Below are 19,698 nucleotides of genomic sequence, written 5' to 3'. Positions count from 1 at the left end.
CATAATGTACTCCATATTACAGCTAATTATTTGGGTGTCTTAGTCTTCCCACCGAACAGTAAGCCCATTGAGAGTAGGGTCTGCATATTTTAAATTCTGTGAATCCCCCAAAGCACAGAAAGACTGGGCAGGGTTTTACATATCATAAGGATTCAGCAAATGCTTGTGGAGTAGAATGTTTTAGAAAGAGGGCCCTAGTTCTTGCACACAGATAAAATGTTTTTAGGAACACCTCACCTGAAGCCAGAGAAATATAAAAGGAAAGGACCTTAATCACACACTCATATCTTGACACGCAATATTTGAACAAGATTTCCACTCCCCTCACACATACTTGAGGGAATGGTGTCTTTAATATGGAGATGAGGAAGGAGGACAATTTGGGATTCAAGAGCCATTTTAAAGTCTTTCTACCCGGGTAGGCTTAGGTGACTTGTCACCCCAGGGGCAGAAAGAGAATTACAGTGGCAGAGGGGTCCAGGACAGCCTGGTAAAGAGAGGGAATGACTATGATTGAGGACACTAAAAACAAATTGCTGGTACCTTAGCATGTATGCCAGTGACTTTTGGGTGGCGATATCGATTTTAAATTTAAAATTGTATGTGTGTGTGTGTGTGTGTGTGTGTGTGTGTGTGTGTGTGTGTGTACAAAACTCACATATCTATTAGATTTGAAATCTATCTGTATGAAATATGTATTTCTGTGCTTTTTTCCCTAGCTCTTAGCACAGGGATTAGCACATAATAAGCTCTTAGTAAATGTTCATTGTTAATGACTTTCCTATATATGCATATACTGACTCTGTCTCTAAGTCCTTCAAGCAAATCTTGTGTATTCCACTTGCTCCCAAGAAGCTCCCTGCCTCTCTGGGCAACAGAACCTCACTGGGAGGCCCTCTGGCAATAAACTTTCATTTCTCTCCTTATAGATGTCATCTTAGGACAACCCAGGAAGCAAATTTCAGTAGCTTAAAAAAAAAAAAAGTCAGATTCTCATCTTTGGTCTGGAAAAATGATTTGAAGAATTTCCCCAAACTCAACATAACAACCTCAATTTGGAGGAGATGACCTCTGGGGTCCCTTTCAGCACTAAATCTGTGATTCCTTTGTCCCACCGAGTTCTGTCAGAGAAAGAGTTGGAAGAAAATCTGTCTGCTTGGAAATACAGACTAAGAAAAGTGTATTCCCCTCTTTGGTCTAGTCTTAGTCACTTTCCTCTCTTTGATTCTTTGCTCTGCTGAAATTAGTCAGTCAGTCAGCAACAGAAAAGGTCATACTGGGCATACTATAGGCATATAATTAGTGGGCCTCTGGAGATGTGCCTGGGTCTCATCAGAAGTTGGGGATAGATCACCACAAAACTTGTGGCTAGTCCATGATGGCCCATCTGGCCAAATGTAAGAGTGCATTAAAGCACTGGTTAGTTTTCAAAAGTCAGTTGCTCTGCCACAAGCTTTTCAAAAAATTCAATTTAATTTTTGTCAATTTTAAAAAATCTACTATCTCCCACCTACCTCTCCTATTTGTTTATTATTCAGTCATTTCATCAACATCCAATTCTGTATAACTCCATTTGGGGTTTTCTTGGCAAAGATACTATATGGGTTTGCCATATTCTTCTCCAACTTATTTTACAGATAAGGAAACTGAGGTAAACAGGATTAAGTGGCTTGTACAGGATTACATAGCTAGTGTTTAAAGCTGGATTTGAACTCAGGTCTTCCTGACTTCAGGCCCAGTAATCTATCTACTACATTACTGTCCCAGTGGGATCAGTAGTGCAAATTTTTTTATTCTTCAAATTTTATGATTGAGGAAACCAGGGTCTGGAAAGGTAAAGGTATTTGCTCAAAGCCACAGCCTAATTAAGTGGTAGAGATGGGACCTGAGTCCTGGTTTTCTGACTCCAGAGACTTTCCATTGCAAATACTGCCTCCTTAGGGAAAGAGGTCAAGGATTCATACCCACAGTAACTGGCAAACTCAACACATTCCTTCGTTCTTTCCTTTTTCCCTTCCTTCTTTCCTTCCTTCCTTCCTTCCTTCCTTCCTTCCTTCCTTCCTTCCTTCCTTCCTTCCTTCTTTCTTTCACAGCAAGGGCCAGGCAGTCAGGGTTAAGTGACTTATTTGCCCAGAATCACACAGCTAGGAAGTGACCGAGGTCACATTTGAACCCAGGTTCTCCTGACTCCAGGCTTGACATATAGCTGACCACACATATCCTTTTAATGGCATTATAAAATCTTGGTTTTCCTCTTACTCCTCTTTCTCCTCCTTCTCTGCCTCTAATTAATAGAAGTTTTGTTGTTTTTTTAAGGCATCCCAAAACAAGGCCTTCAAAAAGGCACTCTATAACTAGAATATTAAGACAATGTCTGTACTTTTGTCTCAGGCACAAATGAATGATTACTCATTGATCATCAATTAAAACCACTCTCATGTCCCTCTTATTTCACTGTTTGTGTCTATGACAGTGAGCCAAAAAAAGTTTTGAGTTAAATGATCCAAAGCAAAATTCTCCAAAGGGATTCAAAGAAAAAATTAGAGTCACTGCCCAAACAGTCTATCTGAAATTGCTACCCTTATGACTTTGTATGCATATCTTAGGACTCAAATTAGCCCTGCTGTCTCATCTGTTACTCCCCAATCTCTCTTCATCCTGCCTTTTTCCCCCAACTAACCTGTACCATCTTCCCTGGTCAGCAAAGCAGTCATCATTCTCATTGCCCAATTGCTTCATCTCCAGGGCCAGGCAAACAGAAACTTCTTGACAGTTCATAATACCTTTCATACACCTGTCATATATGTTCAGTGTTGTTCTTCCTCATATCACTTGAATCTACCCATTCCCAATTTCCTTTATAAAACTTGTGAAATTTACTTCTCTTCCATCAGCAGAGTCCTTCCTATTTTCCTCACTTCTGTCACAGTCTGTTTTCCATAGATGTGGATTTGGTCAACCCAGCTAGATAGCAAACTCCTTGGAGAAAGGATCTCCCTGTGCATGCCATCTAATTCCTAAGCACCCACCTTTGGCACTTATTATGGAGTTCTGCATTAGAGGAAGGTGCTCAGGAAACACTGCTGGAATTCACAACATCCACCACTCTGCTTTGTCTTTGGTGGGCTTGCCTCTGCTCTTCTGAATCAACCCAACTTCTGATCCAGTCCTAGCTATCATTGGTTTTCACCAGATTCCACCTACACCCTCCCTTCCAGCCAAATGAACATTTTTGTTCCCATTTTCCCCAGGGTCCAAATCTTAGTTCAACTCCATGGAAGGATATTCTGTTGACTATTTTCTAAATAACTTGGAGCAGACTTTTATTAAATGAGAGCATCAGGCAGCAAAAACCTGAGGCCTGTCTCTTAAAGGAGAACCTTCCCCACTTAACACCAGTAAATTCAAACCTAGCATCCACCTCTTTCTTTCCACACCCTCTGATTTAAAAAGAAAAAAAAATTTAACCCTTATATTCTGTCTTAACAACTCTAAGACAGAAGGGCTTGCAAGGGTTAGACAAATGAGGTTAAATGACTTGCCCAGGGCCACACAGCCAGGAAGTATCTGAGGCCACCTCTGATAAAAACAGTTTTAAAATATATCTAAATATGCATGATATATAAAATATTTTATATTCTAAATAAATTAATATCTATATAAAATTAAGGCCATACAAAGGGTCCTAAAAATTTAAGCATTAAGCTTAAAACTGTAGAATGTATGTATAATGATATACATGAACATAGATATTTTATCTATAGATGTACATATATTTTATGTGTATATTATATGCATGCATTTTAGCTCACAGGCAGATTAGATTACATATAAATAGAAAGGCAGCATGTATAGTAGATAGTAGATAAAAGAGCTGGCCTCAAAGCCAAGGTGACACATTCAAATTCTACCTCCTAGGCAAGTCACTTGACTTTTCAGTAATCTGGGAAACTCCCTGAAAGAAACTCTACCTTGCAGAGGTTGCTGATTTGTACTGGCAAAGGGAATTTCCTCACTTGGGAGTTCCTTTGACTAATGAAATCACAGGTCCAGTTCCTGTCCTGTATATGTATTTGTCAGTCAGCCTCTTAAGAGACACAGAATTATGAACTCCTTGAGAGCAGGGACTGTCTTATTTTTCTATTTGTATCTCCAGTACACAGTGCTTTCCACATAGCAAGTGCTTATTACTTTTTCATATTTCGTCCTTCCTTCCTTCCTTCCTTCCTTCCTTCCTTCCTTCCTTCCTTCCTTCCTTCCTTCCTTCCTTCCTTCCTTCCTTCCTTCCTTCCAATAGGCCTAATCTTGAAAGTCCTGCCGATGGAGGGCAAACTCTGAAAGCTCCTACCAACCAAGAAAGGCTTTGATTATGGGCCCATGGGCAGATTCTGTCATCCAAGAACTGGCCTGAGTTTGGAGAGGCTCTTTACCAGTTTGACCACAGCTGGTGGTCAACCATTTTTTGGCCATAAAAACTTATTCTGAGCTTAACAAAAACCAAAGAGGAGGGATATTTCCAAATACACAGTAGAATAGAAAAAGATATTGTTCACGAAACTTCAATTCTCTATTATGTGTTCAGTTGCATCCAATTCTTCATGACCCCATTTGGGGTTTTCTTGGCAAAAACACTGGAGTGGTTTGCCATTTCCTTCTCCAGCTCATTTATCAGATGAAGCAAACAGGGTTAAGGGACTTGCCCAAGGTCACAAACTAGTAACCTCTGTTTGAGGACAGACTGAACTCAGAAAGAGGAGTCTTTCCTGATTCCAGACTTGGCACTATTACTATTATTATGCCTGCTTTTCTTTTTAAGTATACAGTAAATTCAACCTGTAGCTTTCAAAGCTGCCCTTGCTTCTTTTTGGTCTTCTCTCCTCTACATTAAAAAAAAAAATGCTTTGATGACTTTTTTTCCCTTTTTGCCTATTCTTACTCACCCTTGACCTCCCACTCCCATTTCCTCAGAGGAAAAAGAAAAGAAAAACAAAGCCCTTTTAACAAATATGCAGTCAAGCAAACTGCCTTGGCTTCCACATGCTGATTAAACCATGGCTTCTTCAAGTATATGTCTAAGTGCATAGTGTGTGTGTGTGTGTGTGTGTGTGTGTGTGTGTAAAACCTACTTGTGGCTTTATGTGGGCCCAGCTCACTTCTCTATGACAGTTTGAACCAGCATCTTAACTGGAAAGACCTCCATGAACTGATACAGAGTAAAATGAGCAGAACCAGAACATTGTTCACAGTACACAGTACAAAGGAATGATGAAATGTGAAAAAAAAAAGTTTGCTACTAAAAGCAATGCAATGATCCAGGACAATTCTGAAGGACTTACAAGAAAGAACGCTACCTGCATCAAGAAAAAGAACTGTGGGAGCAGAAATCCAGAAGAAAAACATGTTATCACTTGGTTATATGGGTATATTATTTGGGGTTTTGGTTCTAAAAGATTACTCTATTACCAAAAAATGAATAATGTTAATAGGTTGTGACTGATAATACATGTATAACCCAGTAGAATTGCTTGTCAGTTTCAGGAGAGGGGAAGGAAAAGGGGAGGGAGACAAGAATCATGTAACCATGGAAAAATATTTTTAAAAGAACCAGCATCTTAGGGACAGGTGGGAACAGAGAGTTAATTCAACTCTCTCACTTGACAGAAAAGGTACCTAAAACTGAAGGTGAATGCCAAAGTCATGCTGCTTGTTAATAGAGGAGAAAGGACTAAAACCCAGGGCTCTTGACTTTCAATCCATGCTACTATATGGTTTACATTAGACCAAGCAAGGAATATGTCTTGCTTTCACCACACACACACACACACACACACACACACACACACGAAGTGAACACACTCCTTCTTTGGTTAGGATAGTATATGCCCTGTGGGTGTCCCTCAGAATTAACACCACTCCTTCTAGAAGAAAGGGAGAAAAAAAGGGTGACTGGAACTATTATAGCTGAAGATCAGATACATATCCAAAGGAGAGATATGAAGGCTCATATAAGAACTAGAAAAAATTCAGGAAAGAAAAGAGCTTCCCCCAAATAGTTTGATTTTTAAAATGGTGAAGCAGGATGGGGAGTTGAGAAACTCGCTTTTCCTTTTTTCTCCTAAGTTTTCCAATGTCTAGACATGTCAAACACTTTGACATTGTACTGATTGCATCAGGCCTAGAACTCTGTAATTTCCAGATTAGATCCACAAGTTCAGCCTAACTATCCACTTGGGAAAAAACAAGTGGATGAAGAATGTCTGGTGTCTAAACTAGAATATGCCCTTGCATGGAAAACCCATAAAGTTAGACTCTACAAATAAGATGAAATGGGCCCAGAATATAAGGGAAAGACCAGGTTTCCTTTGGAAAACTGCATATCCTTTTTAATGACCCCTAGCTTCTTTCTGGTTTGAGAGTTTGTTTTTTGTTAAATTTCAGTACAATGATGCTATTTGGCTATGCATCATGGAATACCATTATCTCTGAAGTACAGGATTTGTGTGACCCTCTCTATTCAGGGTGAGCACACATACTCTCTCTCTCTCTCCAGACAATACAAATTAACAAAAAGTTATGCACCATCCAAGAAATATAGTTGTATGGAAGAGGACTGGTTATACAGGAAGCATAAGGGGTAACAAATGGATAGTTTGGGTCCCTAAAATCCATGTATTTCAAGATATAAACAGGCCCGGGAAAATTGCCTATGAAGGATGTATAAGACATGGGCAGAATTAGGAGTTGTGGTCTTCTTCACCATTAGAAGGAATACCCACATCAGTGGGTAGCACCATCAAAGGATTGCGGTAAATTAACAGGAGACTTTAAGGTATGTAAAGAATACTAAAAAATTCTTAAATTTTGATTTTTCCAAAAATGTCAGTTTCATAAATGAAAAATTAGCAATTTTTTTTCCTTTTTAAAAATGTGAGATAGAGTCATTGTTTCCCAGGCATGGCAGGTAGGTAGTCAGTTCCCAGGGGCACATTCAGAAAATCAGGTCTACCAGTATACAGTGTGGTCAAAATAGAATTAATTCAACTGGGACTTAGGCTTTGATTTTTATTACGATAGGTACTCTGCTTTTTTTCCCCTTAAACAACCATATCTTATATTTATAGAGGAATACAAAATATATAGGAGCTATAAGCTTTTGTCTTCCCTGTCAATTTTCTTTCCCAAAAACCTGCCCAGTTCCTTCCTCAAAGAGGCAACTTTATGCAGTTTTTCCTATCTGGGACAATTAATTCACCTGGGCTGGTTGACCAGTAGTATTTCCAAGGCCATTGACTACACCAAAACCAGGTAATTGGGTGGGATAATATATTAAGTATCTTGAGAACGGGGTTCTAGACCAGACTTGCCTCCTAACTAGCTGTGAGACTTGTGGGAAGTCCCATCCTTTCTGGGAGAAGATCCTTGTTTAAGAAATGGTAATGACTGAACCAACCTTACAGACTCACTAGGAAGGATAATAAAGCACTCTATAAATGCATGGGAAAAGTCAACAATCTGATTTGATGGAAGAAACATTAAGCCCGGGGTGGGAGGAATGTCAGGAAACCTGGCTTCTCCTGGCTCCCACCAACTAGCCTAACCATGTAGTTTTCTCTTTTATAAACTGAAGAGCCTGAATTAGAAGCTCTCTAATGTAAAGGTGAATCTGACTGGCACTTTGCAGGTGGTGAAGGGGACCTTCTCCCATCTGGCAAAGACAGGTGGCCTTCCCTCCTAACACCAGCATAGGGTGGCAAAGCACCCAAATGCCTTCTTCCCCAGTTTCCACCATCACAGCAATGGACCAAGATGCTGAAAAACCAGAGAACTCATTGCTACCAAGGGGTCAAAGCTAGCATCTTGACATCTGGACCTTCAAACCTGCAGCAATGACAACTAAATAATTAAGACTTTTCTGATATTAGGAAAACCAGCTCTGTCCAGGGCTGGGTCTGGTCCTTTCTGTCCTTCCTCCTGGCCCTATCCAGTCTTTCACTTTCACATTTGGTAGAGAGTTCTAGATGAGACTCCAATTTAAAAGTTAACATGCTTTTTTCCATCTTGTCAAATTGCAGGATGTCAGAACTGGAAGGGACCTCTGAGGACAACCCCATTTTGGTGACAAGGAAACAAAGACTCAGAGAAAGTGACTTGCCCAAGGCTGCAAAAAGGTAAGTCATTGCTGCTATTATTTTCCTGGATTTTTATTTAGGGATAAAAAATTAAAGTTTCATATTAAATTATTAAAAATTCTACAGTGCGAATGCACAATCTAAGAATTCTATTTTGTTTGCAAGTGGAATTTTTATTGACAGCTCTCCTCATCATGATCAATTTTAGGTGACTACTATTTGTCATCTCACATTTGCTATTTTCTTTTCATATCTGCCCTTCTTGCTGTCTCCATCCTCCTTCTAATATCCTGGTATCTGGAAATTTTATTTTTTCGATTTGTGAACCTGGCAGCATCGAGGGTAGGGAGCTGCCCAGCTCCAGTCCTGCCAAACCTCACAGACTGTTGCCATCTGTAGGTCCTAGGGCATTCAGACCGTAAGTCCAGTCACTCGCCAGTTCCGTTGGGGTCAATGGTCCTTTGGAGCCAAGACTCTTAAAAGGATCTGGGAGGCTGCCGGTGGCTGGTGGGAGGGGTGGTCCCAGGGCCACCCCCTTGGGCCCCGCTGTGTGGTTACGCTGGTGTTTGCGCAGGTGGTCCTTACGGATAAAACTTTTGCCACAGGCTGAGCACGTGAAGGGCCGCACTCCCGTGTGGGTGCGATAGTGGTCGATGAGCTTGGAGCGCTCGGTGAAACGCTTCTCGCACTGGGTGCAGGGGAACGGCCGCTCACCTGTGTGGAGCATCCGGTGTCGGATGAGGTGGGCCGGCCGGGTGAAGCACCGTCCACATTCCCCACAGCGCAGGGCATTCCCATCCCGGGCTGCCGAGTCCTGGCCCGACCTGGCGCAGCCCCGCTGGTGGGTGCTTTGGTGAATGGTCAGGCTGATCTGCAGCTGGAAGCTCTTTCCACACGTGCTGCAGGTGAAGGGCCGGCCCCCAGGGGGCGCTGGTGGATGCTTCTTAAGCCCCAGTTTGTGGCCAAAACCCTTTGTCCGGCCAGGGTACTTGCAGGATTCGCCGTAGGGTCTGGGGCTCTGGCTGGGATTCAGGGAGCCTGCGCCATGATCTGGGGTGGAATAAGTCAGCCCCTCTGGACCAGTCCTTGGGGGGAGGGCCATAGGAGGCTTATACCTTAAGTTCCATCCCCACCGGACCCCCCCAAACAGCCAGTCTCCGGGCAGGGTTTCCTCCTGAGCCATGAGGGGGTTGAGCTCACCGAGATCTCTGTCTGGCCGGGCAGGTTCCCTCAGCCCCAGCAGGGCTTCCTGGGAAGGAAACGGGTTACCCTGATTCTCCCAGGCTGTGTCCGGGACAGTATTGGGAAAGAGCCTAGACACTTGGCCTGGTTCAAACAGGGCCCCGTGGGCCTCCAGGTGGGCAGGATGGACTGGCGCTGCGGCTGCAGCGACTTCTTCCTCTTGGACCTCCGTTTTGATCACGATTTTCACATCCGCTGAGAGAGAGAGAAAGAAAGAGAGAGAGACAGAGAGACAGAGTCAGAGTCCAGATGTCACTACTTCATTTACTGAGCTTGGACAGATGAGTGAGGGACGTAGGATGTTTAGATCTCAGGAATTGGCCCCTTCCAATGACCGCTTTAACTCTGAAGCTCCTCATTTCTCAACATTAGCTAAGCACCTATGTATGCAGCCACCACAGACAGAGGCAGGCAGATTTTTGAAGCCCATCTTGTGTGTGAAGTCAAAAACACAAAACTTTCTCAAAGGGAGAAGGATAGGTGTTTCCAGATGTTTTACCAAGCTAATGTCCACAACAGGACATATAATTAGCTAATTTATTCATCTGGATTCCATTGATGTCACTAACAATTCAAATGGTTTGTTTTGATGCAGAGGATTAGGTAAATGAAAAGTGTGTTTGAGTTTCTGTAAATGCATTTTAATTTCATCTTCATGTGAGGCAGCCTGGTAGAGTAAACAGAGCAACCTCCAAGTCAGGGAGATCTGGGTTCACAAACTGTCTCTGATAACTAACAGTTGCAGGAGGACCCTGGGCAAGTCACCAAATCTCCAAGTTCCTCAGAAAACTCTCTCTAGGAATACAAGTTGCACAACACATGCCAATCTGCACTGTTAAGAGGGAATTTCCTTATTGCAAGTTCCCTGTGGCATTGAGATCACAGATCTAGTCCCCCTCCCTAAAAAGTATTTCACATGAGAAATTTTTAAAATACACATACATTTCAGCAAGAAACTGGGTTTAGCTAGCTGGCACAAAGGACAGAGTGCTGGATCTGGATGGAGTCAGGAAGACCTGAATTTAAATCTTGCCTTTGACACTAGCTGTATGACCTTGTGAAAATCACTTGGTCTCTGTTTACTTCAATTTCCTCCTCTATAAAATGGGGATGATAATAACAGTACCCACCTTCCAGGGCTGCTGTAAGGATCAAATGAGATAAATTTGTAAAGTGCTTAGCCTAGTGCCTGGCACATAAAAAGTCCTTAGCTAACACTCGTAAGCACATCTTTTAGTTAACACTTTTAAGCGCATTCTAATGTCTATAACCAAAGCAGACGGTTTTTTTTCTTTCTAAAATTGAAGCTCCTATTTGCTGATATTTTTAAAGATACTTTCAGGATTACAAATGTGTTTTATAGGTACAACATTCCCTTCTTTCCAGTTCCCCCCATACCTTCAGAAGAGGCCACTGTACTGAGTTTCAAGGTTCCATCTGAGCATGCTGATGAAGGATGGTGGGGTGGGAGCTCTGCCTGCCACGAATTGGTTGGGATGGCAGTGGAAAAGCTGGGATGCATACCTGTAGACAGGAGAGACCAGCATGCTGGTTAGAGAAGCTGATGGTGGAGGAAGGGAAAGGTGAAATGGTAAACCACCAGGAAAGAAAAATAGACCAGATCCTGCATCTGATACCTCAGGTTGGAAGGGTTCTGAAGAACCACAATGGTTCTCTACTACCACCCCCAACAACATTTCTCTTAGAACATTTCCCAAGAACTTTTGGATAGTTCCATCTTCATCCATGGAGTCCCTTGGGAATAAAGAGAGAACACTGGCCCAAGGGGCACAAGCAAGACAAAATGTCATATGAAAAGCCAGGATAAGAAGTTGGTAATCATTAAATCAAAGGAGCTAGAAGCTTCTGGAAGTCATTTGGTTTGGTCTTCAGGCAGCTAAAGGTCTAAACCATTAAGGCCAGATGGCTATTTATTTATCAGAGTCACCATCCCCCACCATTTGTGTCCCAGCACCTTCCTCTGAGACTAACTCCTAGCTCCTTGGCTTCTCTTCAGCCGGCCTGTCTCAGCTACTCACCAGGACTAACATCAGTAGAGAGTTCTGCTGCCCCAGAGTTCAGTTGACTTAAAGCCCATGAATCTTCTCCTGTGTCTGGCTGACTGGCCACCCATGCCTCTACCCCTGAAGCCTGTTGCCCCTGGAGTCCCAGCTCTCCTTCTTGCTTGATCTGAAGTAAAAGGTCAGGAGCAGGAACAGGAGACCCTGCATGAAAGATAAAGACAGCAGATTTATTCATTTATCCTCCATAGGGTTCAAACACATAGACTAGAGAAGAAAGGAAGAAGGACCTGCTGGGTTTTGAAAAAGGCAGAGAGGAAGGAGCTGGGGAGGCCCCTCCCCTCTGGGAAAATTGGGACCAATTTTACATGATGTTCTAATAAGAAAGGAGGCAAGACACTTCACCTCAGTTCACCTCAGTTTCCTCATCTGTCAAATGGGGATAATAATTTGTACCCTCACCTACCTCACAGAATTATTATAAAAGCCGTACAATGAGATAACAGATGTTAAAAGACTCTGAAAAGGATAGACGTAAGGGACTATTATGATGTAAGAACCTAGACTATTACACACACACCCAAGGCTCTGAGTTCTAATTGTGACTGTGTTGTTGCCTTGCCTGGCAACTTTACAACAGTTTATTGAATCTCTAATGCATGATTACCAAAGTCCTCAACAGTAGTGAGCATATTTAATAGTGGGATATAGAACCCAGGAAGCTTGCTGCCTAGTTAGGAAGATAAAATCAAGCCATATCAAACAGGGTGAACAACTTGTTTCATTTTCATTCTTGTCTTTGTATCTCCAGGTCTAACAGCACTCAGAAGACCCTTGATAACTGTTCACTGAATTGAACTGAACATAGGATGTTTAAGGTCAGGCCTGTGTGGTACAGATTTTGAGTACCAAGAGCTACGGAATAGACAGAAAGGCTTTATGAAGGAAGAACTTGAGCTTCTTAAAGAATGGTGAAAATGAGGCTAAGTGTATGGGAAAAGGGAAAACATTCAGGGTGGTGATTTGCCCAAGAGTCATTTTCCAAAAGGGAAAGAAAGGCACTTCAGCAGCTCTAGAAACCAGTTTTCATCTCCCTAGTGAGCAGTCAGCTTATCCTCAACAACTTGAAAGGGATGATACAGGAAGACAGATCATGTCTACAGCATCTAATCTCCTTGGAATAGAGGCCACATAGTATAGGAGAAAGATGATTTGTGGCATCCAGCAATCCCAGCTCTGACACTTAGCTGTCTGACCCAGGGAAATTTACTTCCATGTTCTAGGTTCTGGTTTTCTCATCTGTAAAGTGAGGGGGGTTAGACTAGATGAGGTACATTTGAGTTCTAGATCTATGATCCTAAAGCCTGAGAGAAATGTGGCGGTACACACTGCAGTCTCTTTCTTCAGCTAGACTTGGCAGTTCACATTTGTTCGAGGTTTTTTCTGAAGGCACTAACTGGATGTTGAGGTCTGTTACATTTAAAGAGATATTGAGGTACACCTTGAATTCAATTGGTTGTTCAGTCCCACCCTCTTGAAACAGCACTAATTTTTTTGCAGCCAATTTGTTTTTTCAAATGGGAGTGCTTTCCATTTTTTTTTTTTTTTTTTTTTTTTTTTGGTCCATGAGAAAATTGTGAAAGATGCAAAATTTTTCTTGGGTGTCCTCCATCTTTGCTGTTCATCTTTGCCCTCCTGATCTTGTCCTCTCTCCCAATTCCATTCTTGAAGGCTTTAATGTCTCATGCTAGAGAGTAACCCGCCTAAGATGTTAGTTTATGGTGAGAAGGATGTTCTGTAAGACTAAAAAGCAGCAAGATGTCTCAGTGGATTGAGAGCTAGGCCTGGAGATGGGAGGTCCTGGATTTGAATCTGACCTCAGACACTTTCTAGCTATGTGACCCTGGGCAAGTTACTTTATACCCACTGCTTGGCCCATACCATTCTTCTGCCTTAGAACCAATACTTAATACTGATTCTAAGATAGAAGTTAAGGGCTTTAAAAAAAAAAAAAAAGCTTTTAAACTCGAAGGAATAAGTCAAAGGAATGGAATGTCAAGCATCATGAAAAAAGACAATGAGGGAAATAATGGGTCCTATGTTGACATTAGTGAGCTAAATACCAAAGAAATTGCAAAATTCACAGAAGGCTCCTGTTCTGCTAATGAGGAATCCTCAGCCTCTCTAATCTCCCTATAGAACAAAGATGACTTTGGGTCCTTGAAGGCCAGGCCAGCCATTAGGTATAAGTTCTTGCAAGTCCTTTCCAGGTGGCAAGACTTTGAACATGGGCCCCACAATGGATTCAGCATCCATCGTCTAAAACAATGATGGGCAAACTATGGCCTGTGGGCCAGATGCGGCCCCCTGAAATGTTCTATCCAGCCGTGCGACATTATTCCTAATCTGGCAAATACAATGAATAGGATACAATACAATGAAACTTCAAAAGAGTTGCCTTAGAAACAGACTGACAGATGAGCATTTCCTTTCCTTTGGCCCCTTCTTTAAAGAAGTTTGCCCATCACTGGTCTTAAAGCATAGGTTAGCTAAGTTGGGTCACAAGCTGTGACCACAAAGTGAGGAAGTCCTTAGCCACAGGAACTCAAAAAGACCATCTTACTAAGGCACAGCAGTGTCAGTGAGAAGAGGACACACATCAAAAAGAAAATTAGATACTTTAAGAATTGAAATATGTTTCCATGTTAAGACTTGGGTGTCCTTGTTCTAACCTCCCCACATTTCCAAGCTCTTGTCATAATAACTCAATGATAAGAGGAAAACTTCCTCCTATAATTGAATTCCAAGTTCAACATTTCTTTCAGAAAGCAGTCCTCTTCCTCCTCTCTCTTTTAACTTTCCCATTTCCTTCTGACCACTGAAACATTTCCTATGCTTTCTCCCCAAAATTTCTCACCTGGGTTTGGGTCTGTATGGATGTCTGGATTCTTGGGACCTGCACGTCGCCAGCCACATGGTTCTTTCCCTTGTTCAATCCGAGAGAGAACCTCAGGTTTGGAAATGGCATAGTCTGTGAGTGGAGAAAGAGGTTAGCTAATGCTATCACCCACTCAGAGACCAGAGATTGGGCAACTGTCACAAAATCAAGAAAGATTCCTAGAGATGACAGTTTCTTGGTCTCTTCATAAAGTAATGCATACCAGTGGTTCTTGCCTAGATACTGTGTATTAAAGATAATTATTGCAGGGTGAAATCATAACAGGAAATATACTGTTGCCTTTAGACATTTATTTAGTGACCAATGAAAACTATGAAATAAGGAGGGGAAGGTGGAGGGAAAGAATACAGCTCTTATCAAGTCACATGAAACGAACAGGGTAGAATAATGCTAGTTGGTAACAAATAGATTGCTAATAACTTGGCCCACAGGGTCAAGGGGAGGAAAACAAAGACGGGGGTATGTAAAATATTTTCCTCAAGGAAAGACAGTCCACCCTTCCACATAACCCTGAGCATAACACTGAAAAGATCACGTGTCATTACATAATAGATAACACCTTTTCAAAGCTAAAAAAACTCTTGAAACTTGTGGCATATATGGAAAGTTGAGCTATCCCTATCTAACCAGTAGTTTAGGTCAGAAGCAATAAATTCATGGGCTAATAAGTTCACAAGAAGCAGAAACAGAGAGATGAGAACTAATCACTACTGTTTACACATGAGAAAACTCGACTGCCATCATGCTACCAAGTACTAGGGTGAACTTTGAATTGGGGGGCAATATATATTGTCTGACATGTGGAACCTGGTCATAAACCTAAGTACTCATTCCCAGAACACAGATCAATGACTCGTGTGGGCAGTAAGCTTCTTTTGAGCAAGAATATGGTTGTATTTGGTCCACAGGCTTGCCAGCAAGATCAAGATTATAGCTAGTAACTCTCAGGCAAATAATATGTGTGAGCAAAGGACATTTCAGGACCAGGGCCAGCAGAGAAACCAATTCCACTAGACAAATCAAATCTATAGTAAAAATATTTCAGACCAAAACAAGAACCCTCCAAGGGGATGAAGCCCCCTTCTGGGCCCTAAACAATAGGGACTATATGGATTAGTGGAGGTGGGAAGGGGAAGGTATTCCAGAGCTGGCACATTCCCAAGTCTTGCTTCCTACTTTGTTTTCTTTCATTTCATAGTGTTCTACAAGCCGAGTTGTTTGCTACAAAATTAGTTCAATGATTCAGTGTTACAGTCTACTTTACTAATAAAGGTACTTTATGTCAATATATTTTACATTATAACAGGCCTAAAACATTCATAAGATCTCTGACCTCATTTAAAGCAATGATAGGGAAAAAAATAAAAATTAAAAAACAAAATAAAGCAAAAATAAATTCCTTAGTCCATTCAGGGGCTTCATCTGGTGTCAATTTTCCTTTTCAGTCTCAACCCTTACTACCCACTAATCGAATTCTGATTCAAGTTGGTTGCCTTACTTTCCCCCAGTATATGATACACTACATCATTTTGCCCAGGATCTGGCATGTTTTGTTCCAATGTAAATGATAGAACCCTTCTATCAATCCTATTCATCCTTCAAGGTCTAGATCAAGATTGACCTCCTCTGTGTAGTCTCCCCTGATCACTTGGAAATCCTATAGCTCTGGCTATACTGTTCATTTGGAAATCTAACCAGAAGCTGTTTTGTTTTTTAACTCTTCACATGCTTATATTAGTTATGTAACCATGGGCAAATTCTTTTAACTCTCTGGCCCTCAATTTGCTTATCTATAAAATGAGGGTAAGAATAGATAATTTCTAAGGTCTCTTTTTCTAACACTGTAACATTCTGTGTCCTTGATGCCTAGGTTCTAGGTTCAACTCTGCCCTTATTGGTTTTTTCCTCTATTCTTCAAATATTACAGAATACTGAGACCTCAGAAATCATCAAATCAAATCACTACCAAACACTCCTCCCATCTCACCCCATCTATGCTATCTCTAACAAACAGTCATGTAGTTTTTACTTGAAGACCTAAATGAAAACCTGCTTCTTTCTGAGGCAGTCCATTACACATTGGGGCAGCTTTAATTGTTAGGAATCATTTCATCAAATAGACTTTTGTATAAGCTACCTGAGGATAAAGTCTTATTCTTATTCAACCTTGTATGTCACACCAAAGGGTACAGAATCTTCACACTAGATCAAGGTTCCCTGACTGTACAGTTGGACCCAGTGCTCACAAAAAGGCCAGATGTTAGGGCAGGTGGCAACAGTGAGTCAGGCTTTGCCTTTCAAACCAATTATTTCACCTACCCTAATTCACTACCCCCTCGTCCCTAATGTGACAGAACAGTTTGTTTTCAGGTTTTCTGCTAAGGATGAAATGCTAGGCTAGTCATGGGGAGGGCCGGGAACCTTTGACTTTAGCTAACCATCCCAACTATCTCAGCTGAGACTTTGTTCAACTAGGGCCATAACTATACCAAGCCACCAGAAAAGAGAGAGAAGGCTCCTGACCCCCGTGATCAACTTCTTTTGCTATCTATGTGTCCATGATAGAATTTCAGTAGAAGGGAAGTGGGATCCAGGACTTTAGAGATCATAAATAACTTCTACCAGGAAAAGAAGTCTGGCACCTTACCCAGGGAGACCAGCGTCTCGTAGTTGCCCCTCATTACATGCTTGTAAAGATCTTTTTGCCATTCATCCAGCTTTCCCCACTCCTGCTCCGAGAAGTACACAGCCACGTCATCAAATGTCAGGGGCACCTAGAACCACAATGGTCACTTGCTTTCACATATATGTATACATAAGCCTGAGTGCCTCATCTGTTCCCTCTGTTCCAGGAGGCCTGCCTGCCTATCCACCCATCTCCTCTCTAGGCCCAGTATTATTACCTTGGGGACCTCCCCTTTACTGCTTGGGGGTAGCCGCAGGATCCAGAAATTTCTGTTTTTCAGGAGATTCTCCATGTTTTCCAGCCTCCTCTCCAGCAGCCTGTACTCCTGGAGCAGAGTACCCAGCACAGCCCATTTGCTCTCCAGCTGGTTCCCAAACTCCACCGCCATTTTCTCATAGTCACACAGCTTCTTTTCAGCAGTGCCTGTCCGTCCCTCCAGGGTCAATAAGCGGGCAGCTTGGGATTCAATCTTTCTCTCCATGGCCTGAATTGTTGCTGCCATTGTCCACGGAGAAATCTCCCGGAAATGATAGAAAAGACCAGTTTCACTTCTTCTGTCTACAGTATTCCCCAGCTGGATGCCCCAGAATTATTACTGTCAAAGGCATGGGGGAAGCCAAGCTAGGGGGTGGATTAGAAAATGGGGCTGCAGGATACAGTACTATAAACTGAGGTTTGGGAGAGAAGAAGTGAATGACAGATTTGCCACAGACTCTCACAGTGCCCTACACATAGTAAGTATTCAATAAACGTTTGTTGAAATGATGACGATATAGCCAAAGAACAGCCTATTCATTCAACTAGTATGGCACACACTGAACTTTCTAGGCATTTGTAGCTCTGGTGGTATCATCCACTGAGAAGCTGGTTAAGGAGACAGACCATATACCCAGATAAAGTTAGATGCTATTCCAAGTTAATTAACAGCCCAAGATGCTACAAAGCAGATTCTGATGAGGTGCTAAATAAATGATGTCAATGATAAACACTATGGAAATTCAGGGGAAGATGAGGTCAGACTTCAAAGAATTTCACCAAGTAGTAAGTTCTCGGTCACTAGAGGTATTCAGTCAGAGGCATTAAAATCATGTATCAAGAATTAATATCAAAGGGATTCTTGCATTACATTAAATGACCTCTAGGGCCCCCTCCAATTCTGAGATTCTCAGGAGATAAGATCTGGACTGGTCCTTACAGAATGGGTTGGATTTAGATAGGCTGAGAGAACTTCCTTAATGAAAAGATTTCAGGACCAGGGAAGTTCCCAGGACAAAGCAGACATAGACATTTTGACATTTTGCTGACATCAGGCATTCACTGTTATTTCAACCCAAATTCTCTACCCTGGCTCTCTGGCTACCTTATGTGTTCTCATCTCTGAGCTTTCTAAATAGCCACTTTCCTCTACCCCTCCCCATGTCTTCTCTCCTAATCTGCTCTCACTTATCATCTTCCAAAGGCCCAGTTAACATCCACCTTATCTATGGAGTCTTCTGTTAAGTTGCTACTATTACTGTATTTTTACTAAAATCCTACCGTAACATTTTACTTTGATGTAGAGGTGACCCTGGATTTCTGAAGGCTTTGCCAGCAGGGCACAAGTGCTCTGGCAAAGCCTACCATGCCAGAAAGGCTTTGACAGACTCACAGGTATGTGTCATCTGAGGACCACTAACTAGCTACAACTACAAACACCCACAAGAAGCAGAAAGGGGTTCCAAGAATGAAACCACTGACTCCTGAAGTACTGAATAAGAATAATTATATAACAACTGACATTTATCTGTTCATTATAGTGAGATCCCTGGGATTTAGGAAACTGTTCTTAGCTGATACTCAGAATACTCTATCATAGGAGTATTTATTCTCTATTCTTTACTATACCCATTTCACAGATGAGGAGGCTGTGACATATCCAAATTCACCCAGTAAGAAGCAAAACCAGACTAGAACCCATGACTATATCTAGTGTTCTTCCTACTACACTGGAATTATGTCAGGGAGAAAACAGTAGATGGGGGGGGGGGGTGCTTGATTTGAACTAGGGACTTCTTGGGCTACAATCAAATATTTTACTCCAGAGCATTCTCCTCCCCACCCCCCCCCAAGCCTTTCTCTGACTCATCCAGATTAGTGATCTCTATGAACACATAGCATTTGTCTATGCCACTCAGTACTTACTCATACTACTGCCTTGTGACATCCTTTGTATTGTCTTATATTGCTATTTAATCGTTTTCTGGGCCCATGTCACGTCTCCCTGCTACCCACCAGCTCCTTGGATAGCGTCACTTTATCTCCCAAAGCCTAGGTCTGGGCTGGGCTCCCTAAAAGCTGGCTGCATTGAATTTTACTGCTGTTTGTGAGTTATCTGTACAATAAAGTTGGATTTTCCATACTAAAATGGAACTTGTGGCTGTGGGGGCCAGGAAACGGAGAGAAAGGAGGAAGTAGGAATGGAAGGAAGGGAGGGGAGGGAGAAAAGATAATAGGGATGAAGACAAGCAGGGAAGTACAGAGGAGAGTGAAGAGGGCCAGAGAAAGAAGGGGAGAAGACCTAGGAAAGGATGGAGGAAAAGGGGATGTGGAAGGGAAAGAGAAAGAAGAGGGAAACGAAACCCAGAAATGTGGGGAGGGAAAGTGAGAGAGAAGGAAGAAAGG

The 19,698-nt window shown here is 42.1% G+C and overlaps 1 protein-coding gene across 2 annotated transcripts in view; it reads right to left on the bottom strand.

Annotated features, from left to right (window-relative positions):
* Positions 1-8,180: 8,180 nt before the first annotated feature.
* Positions 8,181-19,698, bottom strand: part of ZNF746 (zinc finger protein 746) — a 16,720-nt gene continuing 5,202 nt past the window's right edge. The window contains exons 2-7 of one of the 2 annotated variants that reach the window (XM_044678461.1): positions 17,255-17,554; positions 16,999-17,125; positions 14,310-14,423; positions 11,411-11,596; positions 10,770-10,895; positions 8,181-9,566 (exon numbers count right to left, since the gene is read on the bottom strand). In XM_044678461.1, the coding sequence (XP_044534396.1) occupies positions 8,506-9,566; positions 10,770-10,895; positions 11,411-11,596; positions 14,310-14,423; positions 16,999-17,125; positions 17,255-17,554 (1,914 nt within the window). In that variant the 3' untranslated portion in view covers positions 8,181-8,505. The remainder of the gene's footprint in view (positions 9,567-10,769; positions 10,896-11,410; positions 11,597-14,309; positions 14,424-16,998; positions 17,126-17,254; positions 17,555-19,698) is intronic. The other variant, XM_044678462.1, reaches the window with a different exon arrangement.

The sequence above is a fragment of the Gracilinanus agilis genome, chromosome 5, assembly GCF_016433145.1.
Source record: "Gracilinanus agilis isolate LMUSP501 chromosome 5, AgileGrace, whole genome shotgun sequence".
In the NCBI taxonomy this organism is placed as follows: Eukaryota; Metazoa; Chordata; class Mammalia; order Didelphimorphia; family Didelphidae; genus Gracilinanus; species Gracilinanus agilis.
The sequence above is the reverse complement of the archived record's forward strand: the minus strand, read 5'-3'. Positions and strand labels throughout refer to the sequence as shown.